This window comes from Thamnophis elegans, chromosome 4 (genome assembly GCF_009769535.1).
Source record: "Thamnophis elegans isolate rThaEle1 chromosome 4, rThaEle1.pri, whole genome shotgun sequence".
Classification (NCBI taxonomy): domain Eukaryota; kingdom Metazoa; phylum Chordata; class Lepidosauria; order Squamata; family Colubridae; genus Thamnophis; species Thamnophis elegans.
The window spans coordinates 132,349,018-132,374,200 of NC_045544.1; the positions used below are offsets into that span (position 1 = coordinate 132,349,018).

A 25,183-nucleotide genomic window follows, 5' to 3' on the forward strand; every position below is an offset into this window, starting at 1 on the left:
CCGTAGGTTCCACTGTCCTTTATACTTGCCGGCTGTAACGCATCTAATGACATGACCTCGATGGTGAGTGTGAGCAGTTATGTTCTTGTTGTTTTCTCTCTTGCTTGGTTGGGGCTGCTGTGAGAGAGGGCAAATCTCTGAGGCACTCTTTCCGGCCTCTCTTACATTGGGACGTGCGCTCCTCTCAAACGCTCTTCTGAGCACGCTCAGCAGGAAGGTTTGTCCACACCTATTAATCCTCTCTCTGTGTCCAGCTTCTTGTTAGTAGCAGCTGGTTGCATGTTTCCTTTGCTTGTTGAGATTAAAAACGATTCAAGGAACGACTCATATCCAACTCTTGAAAAATGTCTTTCTATTATTATTTTCCTTTAGTACACTTTCTCTCTTTTTGCTTTTTTTTTTCCTATATTACTTTTCCTTACTTTATACAACTGAAACACTTGTTGTTCGTAAAACATCTCACATCTCCCCTTGCCTGTTCTTAGAGTGTCATGTATCTGTGGGACTGAACTAAATGCATGCCCTTGTAGTAGTTGTAACTGGTAGCAGTAGACGTAGTTGTAGAACATGCATTGTTGAGTTGATATTATAGGTGATTGTCAACTTGAAAGAGCATGATAGTCCGAGGGTAGCCATGGTTGACTGGAAGAAGGATAGGCCTCTCAGTACAAGAACTTCTGCTAAATTCTTTGGAGCCACAGTACAATGTCCGTTAATTTTCTAAACTTGGTCCTACCAAATTTTAACTTGACGCATCATTCTGAGAATCATCAGTGCTCTGATGGCGGTAGTAGTTAATTGACCACTGTAAAAACAACGTTACTTTGGTTTTTGATTATAAAAGGGGGTGGGGGAAGAGTCAACATTTTAATGATAAGTACACTTCCTTGTGTGTAGTTCCCACTCAGGTCAGTGGGAGTTACCTACAGGTCAGTGTCTTAGGGTACAAGGCCAAGTTTCATTGCCATAAGCATTGTACAGGCATGGCTTCCACCAGAACGTAACCTGTTTTAATGTTAAGTTAGAGTTCTGAATCCTTTCTGCAGAACCTAAGCTAGGCTGGGAGAGCAGGAAAACTGCCCATTGGAGATCTAAGTCATGAAGCGTATGTACGACGACTGTCTGTCAGGCTATACTGAGGCACAAGGGAATTGGTTTTAGATCCAAAATACAAATTTTGACAATACTGCAAACGCAGCACTTGACACCAAGTTATATTCACTTCCCTTACCCTTCAGTTCCACAACTTGGATGGATTTTAGGAGAATAACCTCTCTTAACTCTACGGGCGAACATTTCACGAGCCGCCAATATGAGGAAATTTCCAAACAAGTATCACCATCTCCATCACTGAGCCCGCAAACCGTCTTTTTTTTTTCCTTTTCGTTCATTTCCTTTTCTCCTTGTCCGTTCCTTTTCTCCTTCTCCTCCCCCCCCCCCTTACATCCAGTTTTTTCGTACTCCGCTTCTCAAAATTGTTTTCCAAATGAGCCAGGAGTGGGCAAGGTTGGCAGATGGTAATTCAGGTCCTGAATGCTGCATTACATTTGCTTCGTGGCAGCTGCTGTTTTGTCAGCCCATCCTACTGAGAGGAGGCATCATACGTGATGGTTCCTCCTTCTATCTTGTTCAGCATCTTCCCTGAAGGAACACTGGTGATTTTTTATTTTTTTTTAGCGTATTTGCTTCACAGATCATGTGCAGTCTGGAATCTAGGTTGATACACTGAGCTGAAAGATGCGTACCTTAAATATTCTTTCCATGTGCATTGAGAAATTACTCTTCCCCCACCCCAAATGCCAAACTCTATCTCTTAGCTGAAGAGCTACTCTTCCCTTACCGATAGAACGCAGTTACAAATCTTCTATACCAGAGACACAATTATCCACCTTGGCCCTCGGTGAACTAAATCAGGACCTGCTGTTTTCCGTCCAACAAAAAGGAAATTAGATGGGAAATGCATCTCAAAATTAGCAAAGCAGAAAAGAGTTTGGGAAGTTGCAATTCTTTTTATATGCTTAACCCCAGCACTTAAAACTAATTAATCTTGTCAGTCAACACTTCTGTTGTTGGCAAATTACAGGAGTGTCCCTTAAAATTAATGGCAGAAGAGTTGGTTTGGGTTCACAGAATGCCCGATGGGCGTCTTTGCAGGGACTTGTTGAAATAACTTACAGTCAGATTGGTTGGTTGGTTTTTTGTACAGTGCAGAGCAGTTACTTAGAAGAATACTTTTTAAATATTAGCATTTGACTAACTGGAAAATCTATAGGGATGCGGTGGCTCAGTGGCTAAGACGCTGAGCTTGTCGATCAGAAAGTTCGGCGGTTTGAATCCCTAGCGCCGCGTAACAGAGTGAGCTCCCATTACTTGTTCCAGCATCTGCCAACCTAGTAGTTCAAAAGCATGTAAAAAATACAAGTAGAAAAATAGGAACCACCTTTGGTGGGAAGGTAACAGCGTTCCGTGCGCCTTCGGTGTTTAGTCATGCCGGCCACATGACCACTGGGACATCTTCGGACAGTTCTGGAGACGTCTTCGGCTTTGAAATGGAGATGAGCATCGCCCCCTAGAGTCAGGAACGACTAGCACATATGTGCAAGGGGAACCTTTATCTTTTTAACTGAAAAATGCATGACATCTAACCCCAAGCCATTCTGGCTAACCCTGACCTAGCTTTTCATCTGACAAAAGGTGTTTTTCGACCATATTTGCTGTTTGGGAACTGCTAATAATCACAGTGATTGCCAAAAGAAAAAATATATTAGGCATCCTAATGCTGTGTTAATATTGATTCCATCACATGATGAAAAGAAAATAGTTGGCTCTGTAAATATTTCTTTTGACCCACTGGGCAGAATAACATTGGAAAAACGTCATGTTTATCCATCCGTTCAGATATGTCCCATAGAACAGGGGTCTCCAACCTTGGCAACTTTAAGACTTGTGGACTTCAACTCCCAGAATTCAGCTGGCTGAGGAATTCTGGGAGTTCAAGTCCACAAGTCTTAAAGTTGCCAAGGTTAGAGACCCCTGCCATAGAATACATTCATTCATCCCTAGATCAAAAATTACTTCGCTGAATTAGGATGTTGTCTTTTACAATAGGGTCGCCATAATAAATCTAATAAATCAATACAATTACAGAAGTAGTGGACAACATTTATTGACATCTAATCAGAAAGCGCGAGGGGGCAGTATTCTCATCCCTCTTCAGCTGACTTGCTGCAAACATCTATGGTGCCTAAACAAAATAATGCAAACCAGATTTCAGCCTCCACATACCTTGGCATATGGGAACACTAAATTAAAATCCTAACAATTTCTTCTTGAGCCTCACACTGATCAATGGTAATTTGGGGGAGTCCATTACTGAATTATCTCCAAGTTACCTTGTGAGATATGTAGCTATGCAATTTCTTTTCCTTTTTTCTTTTTTGGCCATGCACACCATTTTCTTCTTCCTTAAAGCCTCCACTCTATCACACAATGATGTGTAATTGTCCACCATTGTGGTACTCAAGTTATGACCCCTGCTGTAGATATTTCAGTAGATTCTGTTGATGGGTAAAACATTAGCTTTTAATCACTTTTGGTTTTAATTCAAAAGCCAGGGCACTTGACAAATCATTTCCAGCATAATTAGTGGCCAGCCCTGGAGTGCAGACTTAAATATGATATAAGTAAATCCTTAATGATCTAGTCACTAACTTTTAATAGCCATTTCAATCAGTGGAATTATTCTCAATGGGCAAACACTCCTCCTATGCAATCTGCTCTGACTTGCAGGGTGCCTCATTTCACACACTTCACATGTTTCTGAATAGCCCTGCGACTAAAAAGACCAAAAATCACTCTGTGATTTTTACTTTGTTCTTGGTAAGCTCTGGAAAAGCTAGCTCACATACTCTTTTTTTCTTTCTTTCTTGATGGAGCAATGCCCTTGGAAACGGATAGCTGTTTCCATCCAGTCGTTCCAAAAATTGCATCTAATTTAAATTGGCCTGACTATTGTAGCCCTCTAGGTTGTATAAAAGGGACACAGTGGCTCAGTGGCTAAGCAGGTAAAAATGCAAGTAGAAAAATAGGAACCACCTTTGGTGGGAAGGTAACAGTGTTCCATGCGCCTTCGGCGTTTAGTCATGCCGGCCACATGACCACGGAGACATCTTTGGACAGCGCTGGCTCTTCGGCTTTGAAACGGAGATGAGCACCACCCCCTAGAGTCAGGAACAACTAGCATATCTGTGCAAGGGGAACCTTTACCTTTACAAGGTTGTATAACTTCTATTACAGCAACAAATATAGCAGTTGGCCAAACTAGATGGAGTTTATATATAGAAATGGTTTTCCAGTACTATTAGTTTAGCCTTCCATCTCAGAACCTCAAACCATTTAGGCAAGTAGAGATGCGGATAGATTAATCAGATTATGCAGTGGAATCCTTGATTTAGAGGGGATTTTGGAGACTTCTAATCCAATTCCCTTCCTAAGGCAGGAATCCTCAGACCATCCAAGTGGTCTTTTCTTGAAAACCTCCAGGAAGGGGGCACCCATGTGTTCAGGAGGCAGGCTGTTTTTGCATCTCTTAATAGCTCTGACAGTCAGGAAGTTATTATTTATTATTCTTATTATTTATTAAATTTATAGGCTGCCCAATCCCGAAGGACTCCGGGCGGCTTACAGAGAAGGAAGAAAAATAAAAAGAATAGTTTAAAATTCACAACATGCATTCCTTCTAATCGGGGCTGGACCCTAACAATAAGGTCAACAGCCCCAGGCCTGCCGGAACAGCCAGGTTTCAACAGCTTTCCTGAAGGCCATGAGAGTGGGTAAGGTCCTTTGGAGTTTGGATCTTCCTCTGTTAAGCTTCCACCCACCGATTCTCTTTTACCTGTCTTTAAGTTGGGATACTCTGGAGAGTAAACCCAGATCCTCTACTTTGTGACATCCCTTCATATATTGGAAAAATGCTATCATGTCTTCCCTTAATTTTTCCCTTTTTAAAGGCTAAACGTAACCTAATTGACAACTACTCTTTATAAGGTTTGGCCTCAGAGCCCTGTGTATCTTCTTCAGTGTCCTTTTTTTAAAAATTGTGGTGACCAGAACTGGACAGTATTTCAGGGGCAGCCTGACCAGTACAACATAAAGTGGTGCTAGCTCTTTCCTTGATCTTGCTCTTGTATCTCTGTTAATGCAGTCCAAACTGCATTGGGTGTTTTGGCAGCTGTGGCATATTGCTGACTCGTGTGTAATCTCACGATTCTTTGTGCAAGTCCAACTGTTAAGCTAGGAACCCAGCTTATACCTATGCATCTGGAGTTCCCCACCCACATGCAGTACCTTGTTTTTCTGACCACGGAAGAATATTTTGTTGGATTGGACTCAATGCTCAAATCCTTATCAAGATGCCTTTGAATCTTTAGCCTGTTTTCTGGGATATTAACAGTCCACCCCACCCACTCCAACTTTGTATCACCCAGAAATTTTATGCACCACTTCTCTTCCCTCGTGTAAGTCACTTGTAAAGGTGTTGAAGAGTACTAGACGCAGGATAGAACCCTGAAGTAGCCCACTGCATACCTCCTTCCATGTGGACTTTTAGGTATGCTCCCCGTTGGGAGAGCGAGTACGTTCAGCGAAGCGTTGTGAGAGTTGTGTTGGAGAATACACAAACCAGCATACAGAGACACTGCAGTTTAAATAGGCTTTTACTTTCGTGGAAATAGAGGTGTCAGAGTCCATCAAACAGTCCAAGTCATACACGGATAAGACAGTCAGTCATCAACGTCTTTCAGTTAAGGGGTAATCCAAATAACATAGTCCAGTATCATATAATCAGTTCAGAACTCAAAATTTGCTAACAGTTGCAAAACTTGCAATAGCTCGCGGCACTCAGATCAGTATTTTTCGTTTTGTAAAGAAATAGGTATAGCATTGTTACATGGTTTATATATTGCCAAACCAACCGTTAGAATTATATCCCTAACATGGACATAGACCCATTAAAGACCATGCATTGGCTACAGTTGTTCACCCAGCCTTGCATCTATCGGGTAATGAGATTATAGTACCCTGTTTCCCCGAAAATAAGACCTAAATGGAATTTAAGTCCCAGCACGATTTTTCAGGATGCTCAGAATATAAATCCTACCCTTAGAATAAGCCCTAGTTAAGATTGTCAGCCAGATGGATGCATTTAGTACCATATTTTCCCCAAAATAAGACCTAACTAGAAAATAAGCCCGAATTGATCTTTTGGAGCAAAAATTAATATAAGACCCAGTCTTATTTTCAGGGAAACACGGCATTCATGCTGCATTATTCCAGTTTAAGAAGGAAGCTGTGTCTCCTTTGAAGAGGCCCTTGATGCTCTCTGAGCTTGCTCATTTTCTTTCAGACGTTTCATTACCCAAACTAAGTAACATCATCCGTGCTTAGTGTGTCTCCTTTAACAAATGGCTAACTGAAACCTAGATATGGTACAGGCACAACATTGCATTGGGCCACTACTTTGGTCAAAATTACTCCTTCATTTCAGAGTGAATGTTGGGGATGGCGAATATGACATCTTTTAATCTAGATCTTTCGTGAAATCTCTATCTAGATGAAAAACAACAAGGGTAGGCTCCTGGGAGCTGCCCTTCACACTTAAGAACAGCCTAAGGAGCAGAGTGGGAAGACAAGATAAAAAGAGTGCCTTTAGATTTGGATTGTTGTTTTTTTCTGGAATTTGGGGGAGGAATTTTGAATTCTTCTCAAGTCTTTAATAGTGTATCAAACCTATTTTAGGACTTGCAATTTTTTTTTAATGCAGAACTTTCCGTTTAAAAAAAGGCAGAAAACCGCAGTGCAATTTTCAATATTCATTACCAGAGGAAGCTCCTGGGATCACACAAAGAAGCTGTTGTGGTTTTTTTGTACTGAAAAATACTCTCTACACCCAAACGTCTGGGCCAAAGCTTTAGCTTCAGAAACAAACTGATTGATTGCTGGTTATTTCCCACCCATTTTTTTTTACACTGTCAGCAATTTTACACTAGCTCAGCAGTTTTAGAGCTTTCATTGAAGCCTTTGTTGTTCACTACTTTTTATTATACCCCTGTGATTTTCTTTCACCAAATGAGTCAGGAGAGTCGCTCTCACGTACTGGTTTTCTGATCATTGCTTCTGAGACAGTCTTGGTCTTTCAATACTGTAGGCCCAACCAGGGGTGGGCTTCAAAATTTTTAGCAAGGGGTTCTCTGCCTGGTTGCTGGGTGGGCGTGGCCTATTTGGCCTCCTGCATCACATGGGGGAGCGTTTTTGCCCTTCCCGGGCTCCGGAGACTTTCCTTGAGCCTCCGGGAGGGTGAAAATGGCCTCCCCAGGCTCCAGAGGCTCTCTGGAGGCTGTCAACAGGCCCATTTCTGGCCTTCCTGAACTTCCGGTAGGCCTGTTTTTCACCCTCCCTGAGCCTCCGCTCATACCCTGCACTTCCCCGCGTGAGGACTCCTGGGAGGGGAGGAATGGGCAGGGCCAGTCAGGAGTGGGATTTGGGGATTCTCCGACTGTACAGAATCTTAGCTAGAGATTATCCCGAACCCCTGCGAACCCGCCCCCCCCCCCCCCCCAGCAGTCCACCCCTGGGCCCAACCCTCTTCTCAAGGAAGCTGTGAGGTTTCTAGATAGTGGAGCGGTGCCTATGAATTATTTCATAACATTTTTATTGGGATTTTTCTTTCAGGAAAACTTTGTGGCAGACTTCGTTCGGCTCCTTTCCTCTAATTATAGCTATCAAAGCACCTATCCCCAGTTGGTGGCCTAGAAAACTCCCCTAGATCCTGTGTCCCAATTCAGGTTTAGACTGCCAAACCCATCGCTCCCAACTAGCACAGTTATGGGGGTTTATAGCCACATCCTATTGTCTCCAATATGGAAAAGGCTAGGATGTAGGTGACTGGTTTGTGGGTAATAACTTATGCTGGAAGGAGAGAGAAAATGCTCATCTTTTAGTAGCCACCACCACCACCAAAAAAAACCTGATGGCCAAAGCCTATTTGTCCATTTTGTTCCATAGAGCAGGGATCTCCAACCTTGGCAACTTTACGACTTGTGGACTTCAACTCCCAGAATCCCTCAGCCAGCGAATGCGCTGGCTGAGGGATTCTGGGAGCTGAAGTCCACACGTCGTAAAGTTGCCAAAGTTGGAGACCCTTGCCCTAGACTAGATGGCTGAAGACTTCTTTGAAGTCCTCCTCTTCTTTCTTCCTATCTCCCTTTTATTTAGAAAGGGGGTTGTTTGTTTCTTTTGAATTTTTTAAAAGAAAGAATTGACTCCTGGCAACTGCCAAACAAAACCCCGCGGTTTTCCAGGCTAAGGCTGAGAGAGAGTGACTAGCCCAATGTCACCCAGTTGGTTTTATGCCTGGGCGAGACTGGAAACCACAGTCTCCAGTTTCTGAGCTTGATGCCTTGATCTCTTTACCAAACTGCCTCTTATTCAGAGACTCGTATCCTCTAATCCAGGGGTGTCAAACTTAAGACCTGGGGGCCGGATCTGACCTGTGGGGTACTTAGATCTGGCCTGTGGGACCGCCCTGGAAATAGCGAATGACCGGCCTGCGGTGCTTCTGCCAGCGAAAACGGGCTCCTGAGCTCCGTTTTCAGCTGCCACGGCCTCTTGCAATCCTCTGCCAGTGAAACCGGAGTTCGGGAGTGCTGCGTGGAGTTTAGGAGCCCATTTCACTGGCAGAGCACTCAGGCTGCCACAGGTGCCTCCAACATGAGTGACTTTGAGCTGGCCACACCCACTCTGCACCCCGCACACACCCCCAGGTCAAACACAACCCTGATGAAGCCCTCAATGAAATCGAGTTTGACACCCCTGCTCTAACCCAAGAGAATGCAACTAGTTCTTGAGGAATTGTTCATGTGGGTAATTAGTTCTATGCCGAGGTGGCACAGTGGTTAGGGTGCAGTACTGCAGGCCACTTCAGCTGACTGTTATTTGCAGTTCAGCGGTTCAAATCTCACCGGCTCAAGGTTGACTCAGCCTTCCATCCTTCCGAGGTGGGTAAAATGAGGACCCGGATTGCTGGGGGCAATATGCTGACTCTGTAAACCGCTTAGAGAGGGCTGAAAGCCCTATGAAGCGGTATATAAGTCTAACTGCTATTGCTATTGCTATTTGCCTTTTTTTAATTTGGGACTACTCTGGTTTAGAGAAGCTAACTAGCTGATCTTTTCCATGCCCTTTTTAATTAGAGGAGTTTTCATTCCTATAATTGATGGCCATTAGATAAAGTACTCATACTTCCCTTGCACACTTCCACTTTTATCCCCTCTCACTTTTGTAACACCTGTATAAGACAAATTTTAATTTCTCCTTGGCCACTTTTAACAGATTAACAAAGTTGGAAGGAACCTCATAGGTCATCTAGTTCAACGCCCCACCCAAGCAGGAGACCCTACATCATTTCTGACAGGTGGCAGTCCAGTCTCTTATTGAAAGCTTCCAGTGATGAAGCTCCCACAACTTCTGAACTTATAGGCTAGCTTGTCCTGATGTTTGATTTGATTTGATTTGATTAATTTATAGGCCGCCCAATCCCAAAGGACTCCGGGCGGCTTACAGAAAATAAATTTTAAAAAGTGAAGAGTTAAAAACGGAGGAAGAACACATTAAAAAAAACCACATCATCCACTCAGTCTAATCGGGGCTGGACCTCGGTCATGAGGTCAACAGCCCCAGTCCTGCCAGAATAGCCAGGTTTTGATAGCCTTTCGGAAGGCCATGAGAGTGGGTAGGGTCTGGATCTCTGGGGGTAGTTCATTCCATAGAGTCGGAGAGGCTACAGAGAAGGCCCTCCCCCGGGGAGCCGCCAGCCGACATTGTCTGGCTGACGGCACCTGGAGAAGGCCCACCCTGTGCGATCTTATCGGTCGTTGGGAGGTATGCGGCAGAAAACGGTCTCGCAGATATCCGGGTCCTAGGCCATGTAGGGCTTTAAAGGTAATATAACCAGCACCTGCTTCTTTTGGAGAGCTACTAAAACAGAAACTTTCAAATCAAAATATGGCAAATCATTATCCTCCTTGACTATGAAAACCACGTGGGGAATTTCATATTGAAAATGAGTCCGTTGGTTCTATGTGCCCAACCAGAGACAGAAAATTCAATGCGCCACAGTCCTAGGGAAAGCCATCCCCAAACAATGAGCCTTGGAAATTAACATAACGCTGAATAAAGTCTCTGCTTTATTTTAAGTTGCCTATTTTTCTGCTATTGTACAAAAGGGTTCAATTTAAAATATAACCAGGATGATAGCCTGTTAATGTGTTACAGTGGGAGGCCAGAATTTCAGTTACCATAGCAATGGAGTTCGGTTCATTTGTTTTGTAGATGAATAATTACTACGCAATTAGAGTAGGCTAAAAATAAAGGGGCTCTTTCTTCCCAGTCCCTCATTAATATTAATAAAAGGCCTGTCCAGGCTGTGATAAACAATTAATGCAAATCTGGTCACCATTGGTTAAAAAAAAAAAAGGAATAGACATCTTTGGAGAGAAAAAGTAAAATGGTTTATTTTGCGGCTTTGTAATAAATAGCCGGACTTATTCTGTGCTGGGTCATTACTTTGCTTTTAATCCAAAGGTTAGCTGAAAATAGAAAGAGAGGCTAGATGTCAAAAGTATGCGATAGGGCCCAACCTCAGAGTTACCCAGTGCTTTTTGTTTCGAATTCAAGGCAAAGCTTGTGAGACCTTGCAAAACAGGAATAGACAAGAATCAATTCAAAATGTTTATGAGGAATAAATAGAAAGGAAAAGGATTGGCTTTGGAGTGGAAGGGAAGGAATCTAGGCAACCTAAGGATTTTTTTACCGAAGTGATTTGAAGAGAAGCTGAGATTGTTCACTTTTGCACAGAACTGTTCGTTTGTCTGCTTATGTTCCTACCAGAGATATTTCTTGCTGTTGAGCACACTTAAGCAATAAGGTTGTTTGCTGGTAGGGAAGCTATTGTCAGTTTGGCCGAGTTCAAAATCTTAAGCAAGACAGAGAAAAGTTAAAAGCTAGAGCCACTTGAAGAAAGATGCACGGACACCATAAGAACTGCTGGAATTCCACTTTATTTCTAAAGGCTATTAGAACAGAATCTTGAAAGCTTCTATAAGTGTTTCTCTAACCCTTCCTCTTATATCAAAGCATGTCAAGGGGTGACAGTCATGCGTTTCTCACACCTTCCTGCTTTTTCCAAGCAAACAATTGCCACATGTTTTCTTCAAGATCATTTATGTACTTCTTTACACAATGGACCAGTGGTGGGACTTGAATAGCTTAACAACCGGTTCTCTGGCTAGGTAGGCGTGGCCGGTTGGTCATGTGACTGGGTGGATGACGTCACTCCTCATATCCAGCCCCACCTCGCAGCCACTCACCTCAAAGGCAGAGGTAGGATTCAGCCGGTTGGGATTAATCCCACCACTGGCTGGCCCCATCTCCGCTCATTATTCGGCCTGGTTTTTTAACCATTTTTTGGCTGTTTTCAAGCCGTTTTTCGGGCATTTTCCAGGCTGTTTTCAGGACATTTTTGGGGCCAAAAAAACAGTCCGGAAAACAGGCCAAAAAATGAGCAGGGGTGGGTGGGGCCAGCCAGTGGTAGGATTTGCTGGATCGCCAAACTGCACAGAATCTTAACTACTGGTTTGCCCGACCCAGTAGCAGCCCACCTCTTTAATGGACCCATAGATAAAGATTAAGACATAGTAAAACAAAGGGCCTCACTGCCCCAAAAATAAAGGACAAATCAGTGATGGCGCCTAATAAAATTGTCAGCTCATAATAACAAAGCAAATGCAGAAATAAAAGGAAAAGAAAAAGGGAATGACTTGACAATTGAAAGAAATAATATAGATATTCCCCCCCCAAAAATATTTTCATTTCAGTCAACTCTCAGTGTCAATATGGCCACATCCGTGTTTTCTAGGATATATATATATATATATATATATACATACATATATATACATATATATATACATACATACATACATACATACATACATACATACATACATACATACACACTTAAAGTCACAACCCCTGGTATGCCCAAGTATGGGAGGAAGGTCACACTTCCACTCTCTGTCATTAGGCTCGTCACAATGGGAGGCAGTAGAGCACAGGTTCCACTCTCTGTCCTTCGGCTCGTCACAAGAGACCATCCAGGCAGAAACCCAATATTTTTACTGTTGCCTTTTTGTTACATTTTGTTGTATTTGTGCTGATAAATAAGTAAAGGGAGACTAGTATAGATCTATTTCAAGCTATTTAGCTCTCATCAGCTAGCCATACCCTTATTGGGATATATATATATTTAAAGTCATAACCCCTGGTATGCCCAAATATGGGAGGAAGATCACACTTCCATTCTCTGTCCTTCGGCTCGTCACAAGAGACCATCCAGACAGAAACCCAATATTTTTTTACTGTTGCCTTTTTGTTACATTTGTCCATTTTGTTCCATAGAGCAGGGATCTCCAACCTTGGCAACTTTTTTGTTACATCAAAAAAATATTGGGTTTCTGTCTGGATGGTCTCTTGTGACGAGCCGAAGGACAGAGAATGGAAGTGTGATCTTCCTCCCATATTTGGGCATACCAGGGGTTGTGACTTTAAATATATATCTTTCACCCTGGCCTGGCTGATAAGGAGTCGAGCCCTGTAGCTCAATGGTTAACACATCTGCCTAAGAGGCAATAGAGCACAGGTTCGATTCCCAGCAAGGGTATGGCTAGCTGATGAGAGCTAAATAGCTTGAAATAGATCTATACTAGTCTCCCTTTATTTATTTATCAGCACAAATATTACATACATACATACATACATACATACATACATACATACATACATACGTGTGTGTGTGTGTGTGTGTGTGTTTTATTTTTTTTATTTGTGCTGATAAATAAATCATATACACATACATACATACATACATACATACATACATACATACATACATACCGTAAGTGATTTGATCTTGCCACCATATCAAGTTGAACTAGGGTTCCTTGATTGTCTCTATTTACTGTAAGTACTAAATCTGCTTAGTATTTTTGGAGTCAGCTGAAGTTATTTAGGTGCTGACCTCCGTATTGAACAAAATGAGCAGTCCTGGTTTGAAAAGTGAGATCAAGAGGAAGAAAAATGAATGCTAGACATAGAGAGAACTTATTTTATTAAAGTTATATCCTCCAAAGGGAACCCGTTTGGTGTAGTGGTTAAGGCTACTTCTGGTTCCACCTTAGTCACAAGGCCATCTGGGTGATCTTAGGCCTGTCCCACTCTCTCAGCCCTAGGAAAGTAATGTCTCAAACACTTCTTTCCAAGAAAACTCTTATATTGCTTCTTGGGAGAGATAGAAGATGATGAAAGAGATTGTTTCAAGGAGAATGTGATCCTTAACCGGCTGGGGTGCGACGACCTGTCCACTCCAAAGAAGACAAGGGAGAGTAAAACATGAAGGGCTGAATGTCTGAAATTTGATTTCCCAGGTGCTTTATACAAGGCATTTCTAAGTGTTCAGAAGAAAGGTGTTAAGAACAACTATAATACAGATCAGGATTGAATCTGATCAGTTGTGATGTACATACCAGGGCAATTTTGTTTTTTAAAAAAATACGTTTTGCTCAGATTGTACGCTGTTGGTTGGATGACATGGCCTTGGGCCCCGCACCAGTATTATATCGGTTTCCTTCAGCAATTTGTCCATTGTTTGGGCTATGCATCTTAGATAAAAGCATTAGAATTCATGTTGTGCTTGAGCTTTTTGGGACAGCTTTGTGTTTTGCCCTTGAGGATGTAACACTTTGCCCCATTTCTTGCCTGATGGATCCCGCCCTGGCTTGGCAGATAGGGGCTTCAGGAACACTCCTTGGCCAGTGATTTTTGAGATTATTTCAACCTTTCTATGGCAGATACTGGTAAGGCTCTTTTTAAGAAACTATTGCTAAGTGCAAGCCATCTTGGACAACTGTTGGCTTATGCTCATCAATCCATCTCTAGCAGGTAGAAAAGACAAGAGACCCTGCAGTTCCATGGTCTCTGAGAGTTTTCATTCCATTTCATGTAAATTGAGACTGGTCATTTCCAGTCTTAATTTACATTTGGCTCCTGCACGGAGGCAGTCTCGTTCACTCCAAGGGATGTTCTCTGCTGTACTCGGCGGTGGTATTCAGCCGGTTCAAACCGGTTTGCTTGATCTGGTTGCGGCAAATTGTGGGTGTCCCCTCTCGGCTCCAAAACGTCCTACGTAGCCTCGTTTTCGACGCAGCGTGCGTGCGTGCACACTGTGTGCACAAGCAAAGTGCATGCGCAGAAGGCCACACGCACACACAGAAGGCATTCACGCCGCAAGTGTGTGTGCACGTGGACTCACCGTTGCAAACCGATGGTAAACCTAAGTGAATCCCACTCTTGGCTGTACTGGAAAAAGAGATAAGGGAACTATGCTTTTGTTGATATGCCTTGCTCTCTTTGTGACTTTTGATGTTGTTCACCCCACTGTCATTTTTGGAGATTTGAAAAAGCTGAGGATTTGAGGTGTCACATTGCAATAGTTTCACTCCTATCTTTCTAAAAGGCGGCACTGATTCTACAACTCTTGTAGAATCCAATATATTCCCCCGTATTAATTAATGTCTATACAAATCTACTAGAAAGAATAATCTGTTTTGCATTTTCCAGCTTTTGAAAACTTCCGGCATAGTTGTTCTCCATCATTTCAGACTGATAGTGCAGAGCTTGGGGATGAAATCTCTTTTATCCTCCAAATCTACTTGCTGCCTTTGTAAGGCTGACATTTGTTTGTTGTTAAGGATGTCATTAGAAGCGGGAGAAGGCAGAGCGGGGCCCACCTTGCTTGGCTAATTACTGCCATGCCCAAAGACCACTTTGAACTTCAAGGACACGCAGTTATTAGCATTTACATCAAAAATGGATTAAACTTCTGGGCTTTTATAATGATTGAAGATGAACCCCTCAAGTGGAAAATCTTTTGTCAAAAGCAGCGAGAAAAAAAATTGGCTCCTTGATTGCTGTTTCTCTTGGCCAAATTTGGTCCCGTCTTGAGTGTGATGGGATTGGCTTCCTGTGCGAATGTCCTTGGGTAATATTTCTGATGGGGAGAATTTCCTAAATATTGGTTTTGTGTAAAACATCCTCATATTGATGAGAGATACGTTTGTTTGCCATCAAGAGCAATTGCGAGCCCTAGAAAAATGATTTTGATTGATTTTGGTTGGCTTAAAAAGAAAACCTGCTCCCATCAAGTATGTGTCCCCAATCACTTGCTAGCACTCTTTTATCAGTTGCTCGAATTTAAATTTTGCTAAAGCAGCTATTAAACAGACGGCTTTATTGCTATTGTTGGCAATAGCTGCATTTTTTTAAAAAAAAAAATAATTGCTTTATAAGAACTCTTGTGACCTGGCTTAACAAAGCAACATTTCTTTTGCACTCTCTCTGCAGCAGAAATGCTTTGTCTTAGTAGAGCTTTGGAGTAATGCCAGATGCTATTTATTTTATGACAAATTAGCTAAGAATAATTTATCACTCTAATAAATGCTGATGCAACTTCAGACTTCCACACAAGGAAGAATCACGGGTCCAGTAATTAACTCCTTTATTCTCTACCAGATTGCCATTTCGGACTCTGAGCCAAACACTGGTAAGACCCCTGTAGATGGAACTTGACAGCTTGCCATATGAATTTCTTTTCGTCCGTTCCTACTATTTATGATCCTGCACTTTATGCAAAATACTTTTAACACACAGTTACCCTGCAAGGATCTGTAAGAAAACACAGACTTTTCCGACCTAGATCTTCGTATCGCCAAAATATGCTTTCTATCAGACTCCTATTATCTTGAATTCTCTCTCTGAAAATGCTCCTCTGCTTCACAAACTCCAAATCAGGACCTGAGCAACTCTCTGAAGGGCTTAGCTCCGTGATGGCGAACCTATGGCATGTATGCCACAGGTGGCATGCGGAGTCATTTCTGAGGGCACGCAGGGCGTTGTCCTATCAGCTCCAGCGTGCATGTACGCGCTGGCCAGCTGATTTATGGCCTTGAAGCCTCCGGAGGGCAAAAAACAGCCCAACGCGCCAACCGGAAGTTCAGGAATGGACTTCCGTTTTGTGTGTTGGGTTGTTTTTTGCTCCCGGAGGGGAAAAAACGGCCCAACTGGCAAACCGGAAGTCTGTTCCCGAACTTCCAGTTGGCGCATTGGGTCGTTTTTCACCCTCCCCAGACTTCTGGAGGCTTCCCTAAAATCTGGGTAAGGCGGAAAAAAGCCCAATGGGGCTCAGCGGAATTTTGGGAACGAACTTCTGGGTTGCCCATTGGACTATTTTTCTCCCTCCAGAGGCTTCGGGAGGCTTTCCTGAAGCCTGTGGAGGGCAAAAAAACGGCCCAACACGTCTCCCAGAAGTCCAGAGGCTTCAGTGAAGCCTGCGTGCATGTGCTGGGGGAAGGGGGGTTATGCACACATGCACGAGGGTTTGCACACATTCACGGGGGGTTGTGTGCACATGCACGGGGGAGAGGGCCTTGCATTATGGGTGTGGGCACACACGCATGCGCCCACTCTCCCCTCTTTTGGGACGCCTCGACAAAAAGATTAGCCATACAAACTTAGCTATACCAAAACATAAGATATATGATAGACAGTTGTTGGAAGAAATGTCCATCTGGGTTCAGTTCCAAGTGGGGAAAAAGACACTGGAAACATGTTGGCTGCTTGGAAAGATGTTTTTTTTTAATTATGGACAGGACCACATGGTTTGAGGCCCTGGGCAAAAGAGAGAGAGGGAGGGAGGGAGGGAGGGAGGGAGGGAGAGAGAGAGAGAGAGGAGAGAGGAGAGAGAGAGAGAGAGAGAGAGAGGAAAGAGAGGAGAGAGAGAGAGAGAGAGAGGGAGGGAGAGAGAGAGAGATGTATATTCTCTGTTGGGCCCTACCTTAGAGCTTCCTGTTCCTGTGTAAGACATGTATCCCTTTGTCTGTCAGACTCCTAGGGGGCTGGGTCTTAACTAACTAGGCTATCCTGAGTCCCAGGCTTGGTTGAGCCTTGCTGGGTAATATAATCTTCCTAGGTGCCATGTAGGGAGATGGGTAGAGGGCTAATCCTATCATGTCCTAAGGGCCATATCTTAATCCCATCACCCTGGAGCTGAAGGTGGTGGGGGGCAGGGAGCTGCTTTGTCTTTAAAACATGTTTCTCCTTTTCTCATCCAGGGAAACATAATATTCTGCCTTTGTAATATTCCCTAAAATATTTCATTCTCCTGGGAGAGGGGTGGGGTGCTAACTCCCTTCAAAGCACACCAAAAATACTTTTGAACAGTGCCAGTTTTTTCGCTTGTAGATCTCCTTCAATTTCATCTCAAGGAGTGAAATGCAGAAAGGAGCGTTGTCTGCAGGTGTAAATGAATGCTACTTGCAGTAATCTTGGCTTTAAATTATTCTAACACATTTTAATGCTGACATGCGGAATAATGTATGGTGATACATATTTATAGATTTTCTTTCTCCTGCCCTGTGTACAGCGAGCTTATAGCATTGCTCCCAAGCAAGGCAAAGACTTGAGGGGAGAGGAAGCGCCATTCCTCCAGTTCATCCTTCCTTAAGGCAAGTTTGATGATATCCCTTTGACTTTTTTTAGCAACCTATCATATTGACAAAGAAGCAGCGTCAGAGCGTCCTTAGCAAATAAGTGCCACTAAAGAAGTACAAAGACAGCCAGTGAAAAAGACATCGCATGATTTCAGAGGTCAACGTTAGTCTTCGTTTTTGCAACTGCTTCAAAAAGCGAAAATTTGCAAATACGGTAATAAGCAGAAATAATTCCATTGCCAACAAACACCCAACAAAAGCCTTCAATGTGAAACTGATTAAGATCCGGTCAGTTTCAGGCAGCAGCTGCACATCCAAGGGAAGGTTCTAACCAGCTAACTAAGATCCCCGAGCTGAGCTTGCTCACTTGTGGTTAGCACTTTTCAGGGAAGCATGTCCTAGGTGAAAAGCAGCTCCGGAAAAGGGACACTATATTGCCAAAAGTATTTGCTCACCCATCCACATAATCGGAATCAGTTGTGAGCGAATACTTTTGGCAATATAGTGTAGCTGTATCTCTCCATCCTGTAAGGCACAGAACGCTATACTACAGAAATGTATCTGAATGAGAAAATGGCAGCCAATGATATTTGCAGAACTTTTCTCTCTCTCTCCTTCTCTCTGTTATGTGTTAGTGACCACTTTGTTTAACAACCAAGTTGTAGGAAGTCACTAAATGAGAACTACCTGTATTTTGGTGGCATGACTTAAACCAGGGGTGTCAAACACAAGGCTCACGGGCTGGATCTGCGGCCCCTGGACTCCATTTTCGCTGACGGGGGCTGCAGGAGGCCGAACTAAGAACAAAACAGAGAGGGAGGGGATTATAATAAGAGGGAGGGAGGGTCTGAGGGAAGTCCCGCCTTAGCACTTGGGCACCACAGGTGTCCCTGACATAAGTTACGTCAAGCTGGCCACGCCCACCCTTCCCCCCCCCCAATACTGCCCCCTCCAAGGTCAAACATAACCCTGATGCAGCCCTCAATGAAATTGAGTTTGACACCCCTGGCTTAAACTGATATGGTGTTTCCTCGAAAATAAGACAGGATCTTATTTTCTTTTGACCCCCGAAATAAGCACTTGGCCTTATTTTCGGGGAGGTCTTCTTATTTTTGAAGTGCAGGAGGTGGCAAATGTGGTTACCTCATGGCTGCTGCTGTGTTGCAATATTTTCTGGATGGGCTTAATTTCGGGGGCGAGTTTATTTTAGTGCATGCGTTCAAAAGCTCGATTGGGCTTATTATCCGGGGGAGATCTTATTTTCGGGGGAAAGGGGTATTTATTTTCCCCTCCAAAAAGTTGAAGGGCTTTTAGGGCCTGGCCTACAGGGCCCTTGAAAACCCCTGGTTCTTGACCAACAAAGCCACATGAGTTTTGGGTGGTTTTTGTTCAAGGGCTTCAGTATTTCTTACATTCTGTTTGCCGAAAAAGCCCTGGAGAATTTAGTTCTATCTTTTGCACTGCAGCTGTCCATTTGCCACCCAATTGCAAGGAAAGTGAAGAGCAGCCACTGATCTTTGAAGTCTAAAAGTTGGGGAAGGCTACGGCAGGCTTCCCATTTGCTTGTCTGCCCAGCATTACATGTGCTAAGTGTCGGAGCTCCTTGTTCAACAGCATCTCCCTGATGTACACATTACAGCGTGCAACTTATGCCTCCACTTTCATCTGTATCGGCAGCATTAAATATTATTATATCATTTACTCTCTCGAGCAAGGAGATGTTGTTTGGCAGCTTGTTCTATGAATTTTTCATAAAGATAAAAAGCAGCCTAATCTTGTGAGCTTTAACTCTCAGTACCCAGTAATGGCTTTGATTTAAAGCGTTTTGTCTTAATGATAGTTATATTGAAAATTTCCTGCTGCTTTCAAGCACACATGGCTATTATCATAAACACTGATGGTGCAAAGGCTGCCAAATTGCATGTGGTTGCTTATGGCAAGTGAGGGGGTGGGGGGAGAAGCAGAGGCAGACTAAGAGCTATGCCAGCAGGTTGTTGCCAGTAGGGTCTTCCTTTCCAAAAAGCATTACAACAATATGGGGTCTTCCTCTAGCTTGCTTTGTCCTCCAGCAGTGGCCCATGGGCTTCACATCCCTTTTTTGAGCAAATCACTTGCACAGTCGTGTGTGTGTGTGTCTGTGTGTGTGTGCGTGTGTGTGTGCATGTTTCCATGGGTTATTGGGAAAGGGAAACTACTAGAATATACAATAACAGAGCTGAAAGGGACCTTGAAGGCCTTATAGTCCAATCCTTTCGCCCAAGCACAAGTCCCTATACCAGTGTTTCTCAATTTTGGCAACTTGAAGATGTCCGGACTTCAACTCCCAGAATTCCCCAGCCAGCATTCGCTGCCCTATAGTATAGTGTTGTGGCTCGGTAGGAGCCTTTGGAGCTGCTATCAGACTGACACAGAAACCTCCTGTGAGTGGTTTCAGGATGCTCACAGGAGAAGATAACGAGCAGCTGGGGCTCGTTAAGGATCTCCTCCTGTGGATAAAAGACTGATGGTGCCACACCTTAGTGGCAGAAGTCAACGTTCTCCGGTTCGTGTGTAACCATTGAGAGAACCCTTTAGCTAAGTGTCTGGATTCACGCAAGTTTGAGTGAAGACTTTTTGTGAGAGCCGTTTATCTATGTTTATTTTGGGCTTGCAGACAGCTTGAGCTGATAAAGACATTCCTTTGCAAGCTGTGTGTGGTTGTCGTTTCTGAACGAGCAAAGAGGGGGGGGTCAGAACAGTATAGTATACCGCGGAAACGTCACACGCTCTTCAGTGCCACGCTCTGGAAAAGCCGAACTTCTAGCGCGCATGCGCAGGCTGGCTTTCAGCAATGCCATGTGTGCAAAGGGATAGCGCTCTGGGAAAGCCAAACTTCTGGGTTCTAGCGCGCATGCGCACCCGATGATCAGCCGGCTGGCGTGCGTGTGCAGGCCGGGTTTCAGCACCGCTACGCGAACAAAGGGATCGTGGTCTGGAAAAGCCGAACTTCTGGGTTCTGGCACATTCGCACCCGACAATCAGCTGCCCAGCATGCCTCCGCAGGCCGGTTTTTGGCACTTCCCCACAGGCGAAGGACAGCTGATTGTTGTGCGCACCACCAACCCAGAAGACAGGCGAGACCGCGTGTGCTAAGTGACATGGCTTTGCGTGCCACTTTGGTGACACGTGCCATTGGTTTGCCATCACGGCCCTTACACTATTCTGAACAAATAGTTGTCCAGTCTCTTCTTGAAAACCTCCAGGGATGGAGCACCCACAACTTCTGAAGGCAAATTGTTCCACTGATTGTTCTCCCTGCCAAGAAGCTTCTCCTTAATTCTAGGTTGGGTCTCTTATTAATGATCTTCCACCTATTACTTCTCGTTCTGCCCTCAGGTGCAGAATTGGAGAATAGGTTGACCCCCGTCCTCTCTGGGACAGCCCCTTCAAGTGCTAAAAGGAGACTGCAGAGGAATGCAGACAGTGAAAAATACATATAGATAATGACTACTAACGAAATGGTTAATCTGTTGGGCAGACACAGGGGACGATTTCAGGTTGTGTCCATGCAACCTCTGTAAGACGTTTGTTAGGCTTGTGCCGAATTAAGATCGGAACCCCCACTTTTTAAGTGTCCCCTGGAAGTCCGTAGAAGAAGGCTACGGATGTAAACAGTCCCCCAGTTGAGACCGTTATTTTCATCCATCTGAGCATCCCATGTCGCTGCATGATCTTAAAAAAAGCAACCTGCATGGAATTTTGAGGTCCCAACAGCTCATGTCATTGAAAAGAGAAATAGTTGAAATCCAGTCTGACAATTCTTTCAGGAACATAAGGCCAGGACCAAAAGGTCCTGGCATGGAAATAAATTCTGTACTAATTAATTCTGCCTCAAATGTACTTAGGGGAGATGGGAATTATTTGTACATGTGTTTGAGATTTAAATAACTACTTGTGAGACTGTTTACACGTTATAATGCCAATACATCCTTTGATTACAGTACAACGTGGATTCAGAAAAAGAGAAGAGAAATGTTTCAGTAGTCAAATTAAATGAAAGCAGAAAAAAAAAGTACTATTCCAAAAGTTAAAGAATAGTCAAATTGTTCACCCCTCTTTCCCCCCCTGCCCGGCAAAAAAAATAAAAATAAATCTGTTATGTGTTTTTCCCCATTCTGATCTTTCCTGGATTGTCATTTGATTATTATTATTTTTTACTTCGACTATGGCATCACATGACTGCTAAAACTATATAAAATAACACATACATCACAACTTAGATGGCATTTGACAAACATATCTGACGAGGGGCTCCATCCTCCCCTTCCTCAAGGTCAGGACTTTTAATACCTTCGAGAAAGCTATGAAGAGGACCTTATTCCAGAGGATGAATATCAGACTTGACCAGACTGTGAAATCAATTCCCCAGGAAGGCTTAAAACAACATTTAGTGAGATTAGCTATCATAGCAGAATGTTACAAGTCTGATTATATTGAGCCTTCTCCTCGGTTATTAGAAATAACTAATATTTCTAATAGGGAATAGGGGAAGCCCTGTCCAAGCAGCTTCCTAACATTTTATGGACTTAAAATGCTTTTCCATTTTTAATTTTCATCAAGGGCATTTTCTCTTGTCTCTACACTTGGCACCACAATGAAGAAGGCACATTTCCTCTGTCCCCAAAGTTGAAATTGTTCGATCGAGAGGGGACTCAGAACTTACCTACTTCGTTGGCTCTTAAAACTGGGGGGAGCTCGTCCCTCAGATAATCTGGCCCTATGTCCCGAAGGACTTTATAAATGATGGCCAACACTTTGAATAATATTGGCAATACCTGATCTTCTTCAACCAACAATATCCTCACCCAGTGGTTACATAGAGATATTAAAGGAAGCCAGAGGTGGTATTTTGCCGAACCGGTAAATCACAGGTGGCCCCGCCCCAGTTCTATGGCATCCCATTTAAGCACTTTTTTTAGCCAAAGCACATGCGCGGAAGGCTGCGTGCATGCGCGAACCCACCCACATTTACATTTGCGAACCAGTAGGGAAGGTAAGTGAATACCATCCCTGCAGGAAGTTCTTCAGCTGCTAGAGAATCCTTTGCTGATTGCAAGAGCCGTGTGTACATTTTCCATCCAAAGGTTAGAGACACTGCTGGTCTTGTGCACCACAAATTTGCTTAAACTCAAGGAATAAACAAGTAACCTGTTTTGTTAAAATCTATGCACAAGTATGTTTCACAAACCTATTTGAGAAGTGTTCTTCAAAAATTAAGATGCTCCCATATTAAGATGCACCATTTTGAGTTTAAGCTAAATTAAATATCCAAAACCTGACTGAATTGTAGCATTTATTATTTGGGGGCCAGAATGCATTTTCTCTCTTTTGCTAAAATAAAAGAGGAGCTCAGCTTCATCTGTGATTTTTGTTCTTGGTGTATTTATTTTCTCAAAAATTCTCAATCTTGAGATTATATGCCGTTTCAGAGAATTCGTCTTTCTCTTTTTTTACTCCAACTCAAATCAGTTGATTGTGAGGCTCACCTTAAACTGACAAGTCTTACTAATGCAACCATCATTACTGTTCTAAGTTGGACTTGAGAAGGAGAACTTCACCTCTTGTGGCTTGTGAGATAGTATAATACACTAACTGCAGTGTCTAAATGATATAGTATTAAAAGAGAATGTCTTGGATAATCCAGAACTTCAGGACTATTGAGGTAAGATAAATCAGGATAAAGTCATATTTACTATTTGTGGTTAAGAAAGTTTGTGCTCACATACCTTGGCGTTTGATATGGATATTATGGATGTCTAAATGTGCATAACTCATATGAACTGACATATTTGGAAAAATGGGAGTTGGAGATTTTCTGTAGGCAAGGGATAAGGAAATTCTCACTTGAAAATTGGCTCTAATTAGTTTTTTCCTTCAGTTCTCCCCTGCAATGTATTCCGTATTGTTTTAATCAGTAGGGCCAATATCTCATTCTCCTGCATCATTTTTCCTGTTCTGGAAAAAAGGCTTTCAGTAAATCAGGCGGTGAGTTTTCTTGTTTTATACCCAGTCGTGTTTTTGTACCAACCCAAGTTGAGTAAAACAGCAAGGATATTGGGGGGCATGTATGAACCATTCTGTTTTCAAAACTCTACTTTTTAAAATATTTGCCTTGTGTTTCGATGATTATAACTGTAAAAAAAAAAGTACGTTTTTAATATTGAAAATTAGCACCAATCTAGTATCTGCAATGATAGAGTCACTGTATCTCCAGGGATCCCCGATTATGGTTTCTATTCTCCGCCCGGTGACCAACGGGCTCCATTATCGTATGCGGACTATGATTCCATGGGGCCTCGGGTGGCTCAGATGCTTCGTAGCGAGCACCCTGCTTCAGCGAGTAACTCCCCCCTCCACCACCTTCCCAGCCCGGATCAGTTTAAAAGCCCAGGTTTGTATGGAATTTCATTCCTTTGGGGAAGCAAACAATGCAATTCAATTATGGTAACGGCATCTCTTTATTTTTTGGCACACAGAAGAAAGTTTGCATGGCTACCAAAGTTCATTCTTATGTCTGTCTGTTAGTTTCAGAATTTGGGTTAGCTTTCCTTAAATTCTGAATGGTGACATTTCTTTCAACAGTTGGTCCAAAAGCGATGAACATCTGGATAGGGGCATAATGCTTGACAGGGAAAATGGTTGGCAAGATGAAGAGGGCCATTGCATGAGTGCATTTTATGTGGAGAGGGTTTCCATTGTCATGCCCTTAGATAAGACATGTGGCCTTCCTCCATGGAATTGGATCTGTAGTCTTTGGAAGAGTCAAATGGAAAATGCAAGAGGCCTTGACTTTTTTCAAGATCTGTTTTTGATCCCAGTAAAGTTGCTGCATTTTTTTTAAAACTTCATTAAGATATTCCATTGATTGTACTGGTATTTGATCTAACAGATTAGCTTCCTTCGAATGAGGAATATAAATAGAATGTGTGTGTGTGTGCGTGCTTAATGAGATCAAGCAACATCAAAAGAATAATGAGGAAAGTACTGCAGAACTCTTACTACTGGTCGGATATTAAATCAAGGACAAGAATGAAAGTTGTTTTAAGTTTAGTTAGCTTTCGTCCTGAGAATTTTTTACTTTCTTTCCATATTAGGTTTTGAAATGTGTCCAATTACATCGCTTACAGTGTCACCCAGAAAGATCCTCCATTGCCTTCATTTGTCTGTGGGACTTTTTTCCTTTACTCATTCCAGTTTATCTTTGGTGCACAGAAGTCACCAAAATAAGCTGCTTCCATCATCTAACCACAGTGTGTTCCTTTTTCCAAAGAAAAAAAGGAAATAAGAATATTTCAAACTAAATTGTTTGAAATAACCATCGTTTAAATTAACCACGGTCCCATGTTTGGACAAATGATAAGGAATATCTATTTGAAAAAAAGAAATGGATGAATATGAATATAAACTTTGAGTGACAGGAGAGAGGAGGGGAAAATGGCAGATATTTAAGGTTTATGTCATAAAAGTAAAGGTCCAGATATCATTTT

At 42.9% G+C, this 25,183-nt stretch overlaps 1 protein-coding gene across 9 annotated transcripts in view; it reads left to right on the forward strand.

Moving 5' to 3' along the window:
- The window catches only part of MSI2 (musashi RNA binding protein 2), a 663,532-nt gene that overhangs the window by 608,586 nt on the left and 29,763 nt on the right, over positions 1–25,183 (forward strand). For 5 of the 9 annotated variants that reach the window (XM_032215200.1, XM_032215201.1, XM_032215197.1 and 2 more), the window contains one exon: positions 23,911–24,087. The exons of the other annotated variants lie outside the window; for them this stretch is intronic. In XM_032215200.1, the coding sequence (XP_032071091.1) occupies positions 23,911–24,087 (177 nt within the window). The remainder of the gene's footprint in view (positions 1–23,910; positions 24,088–25,183) is intronic. 9 annotated transcript variants of the gene reach the window in all.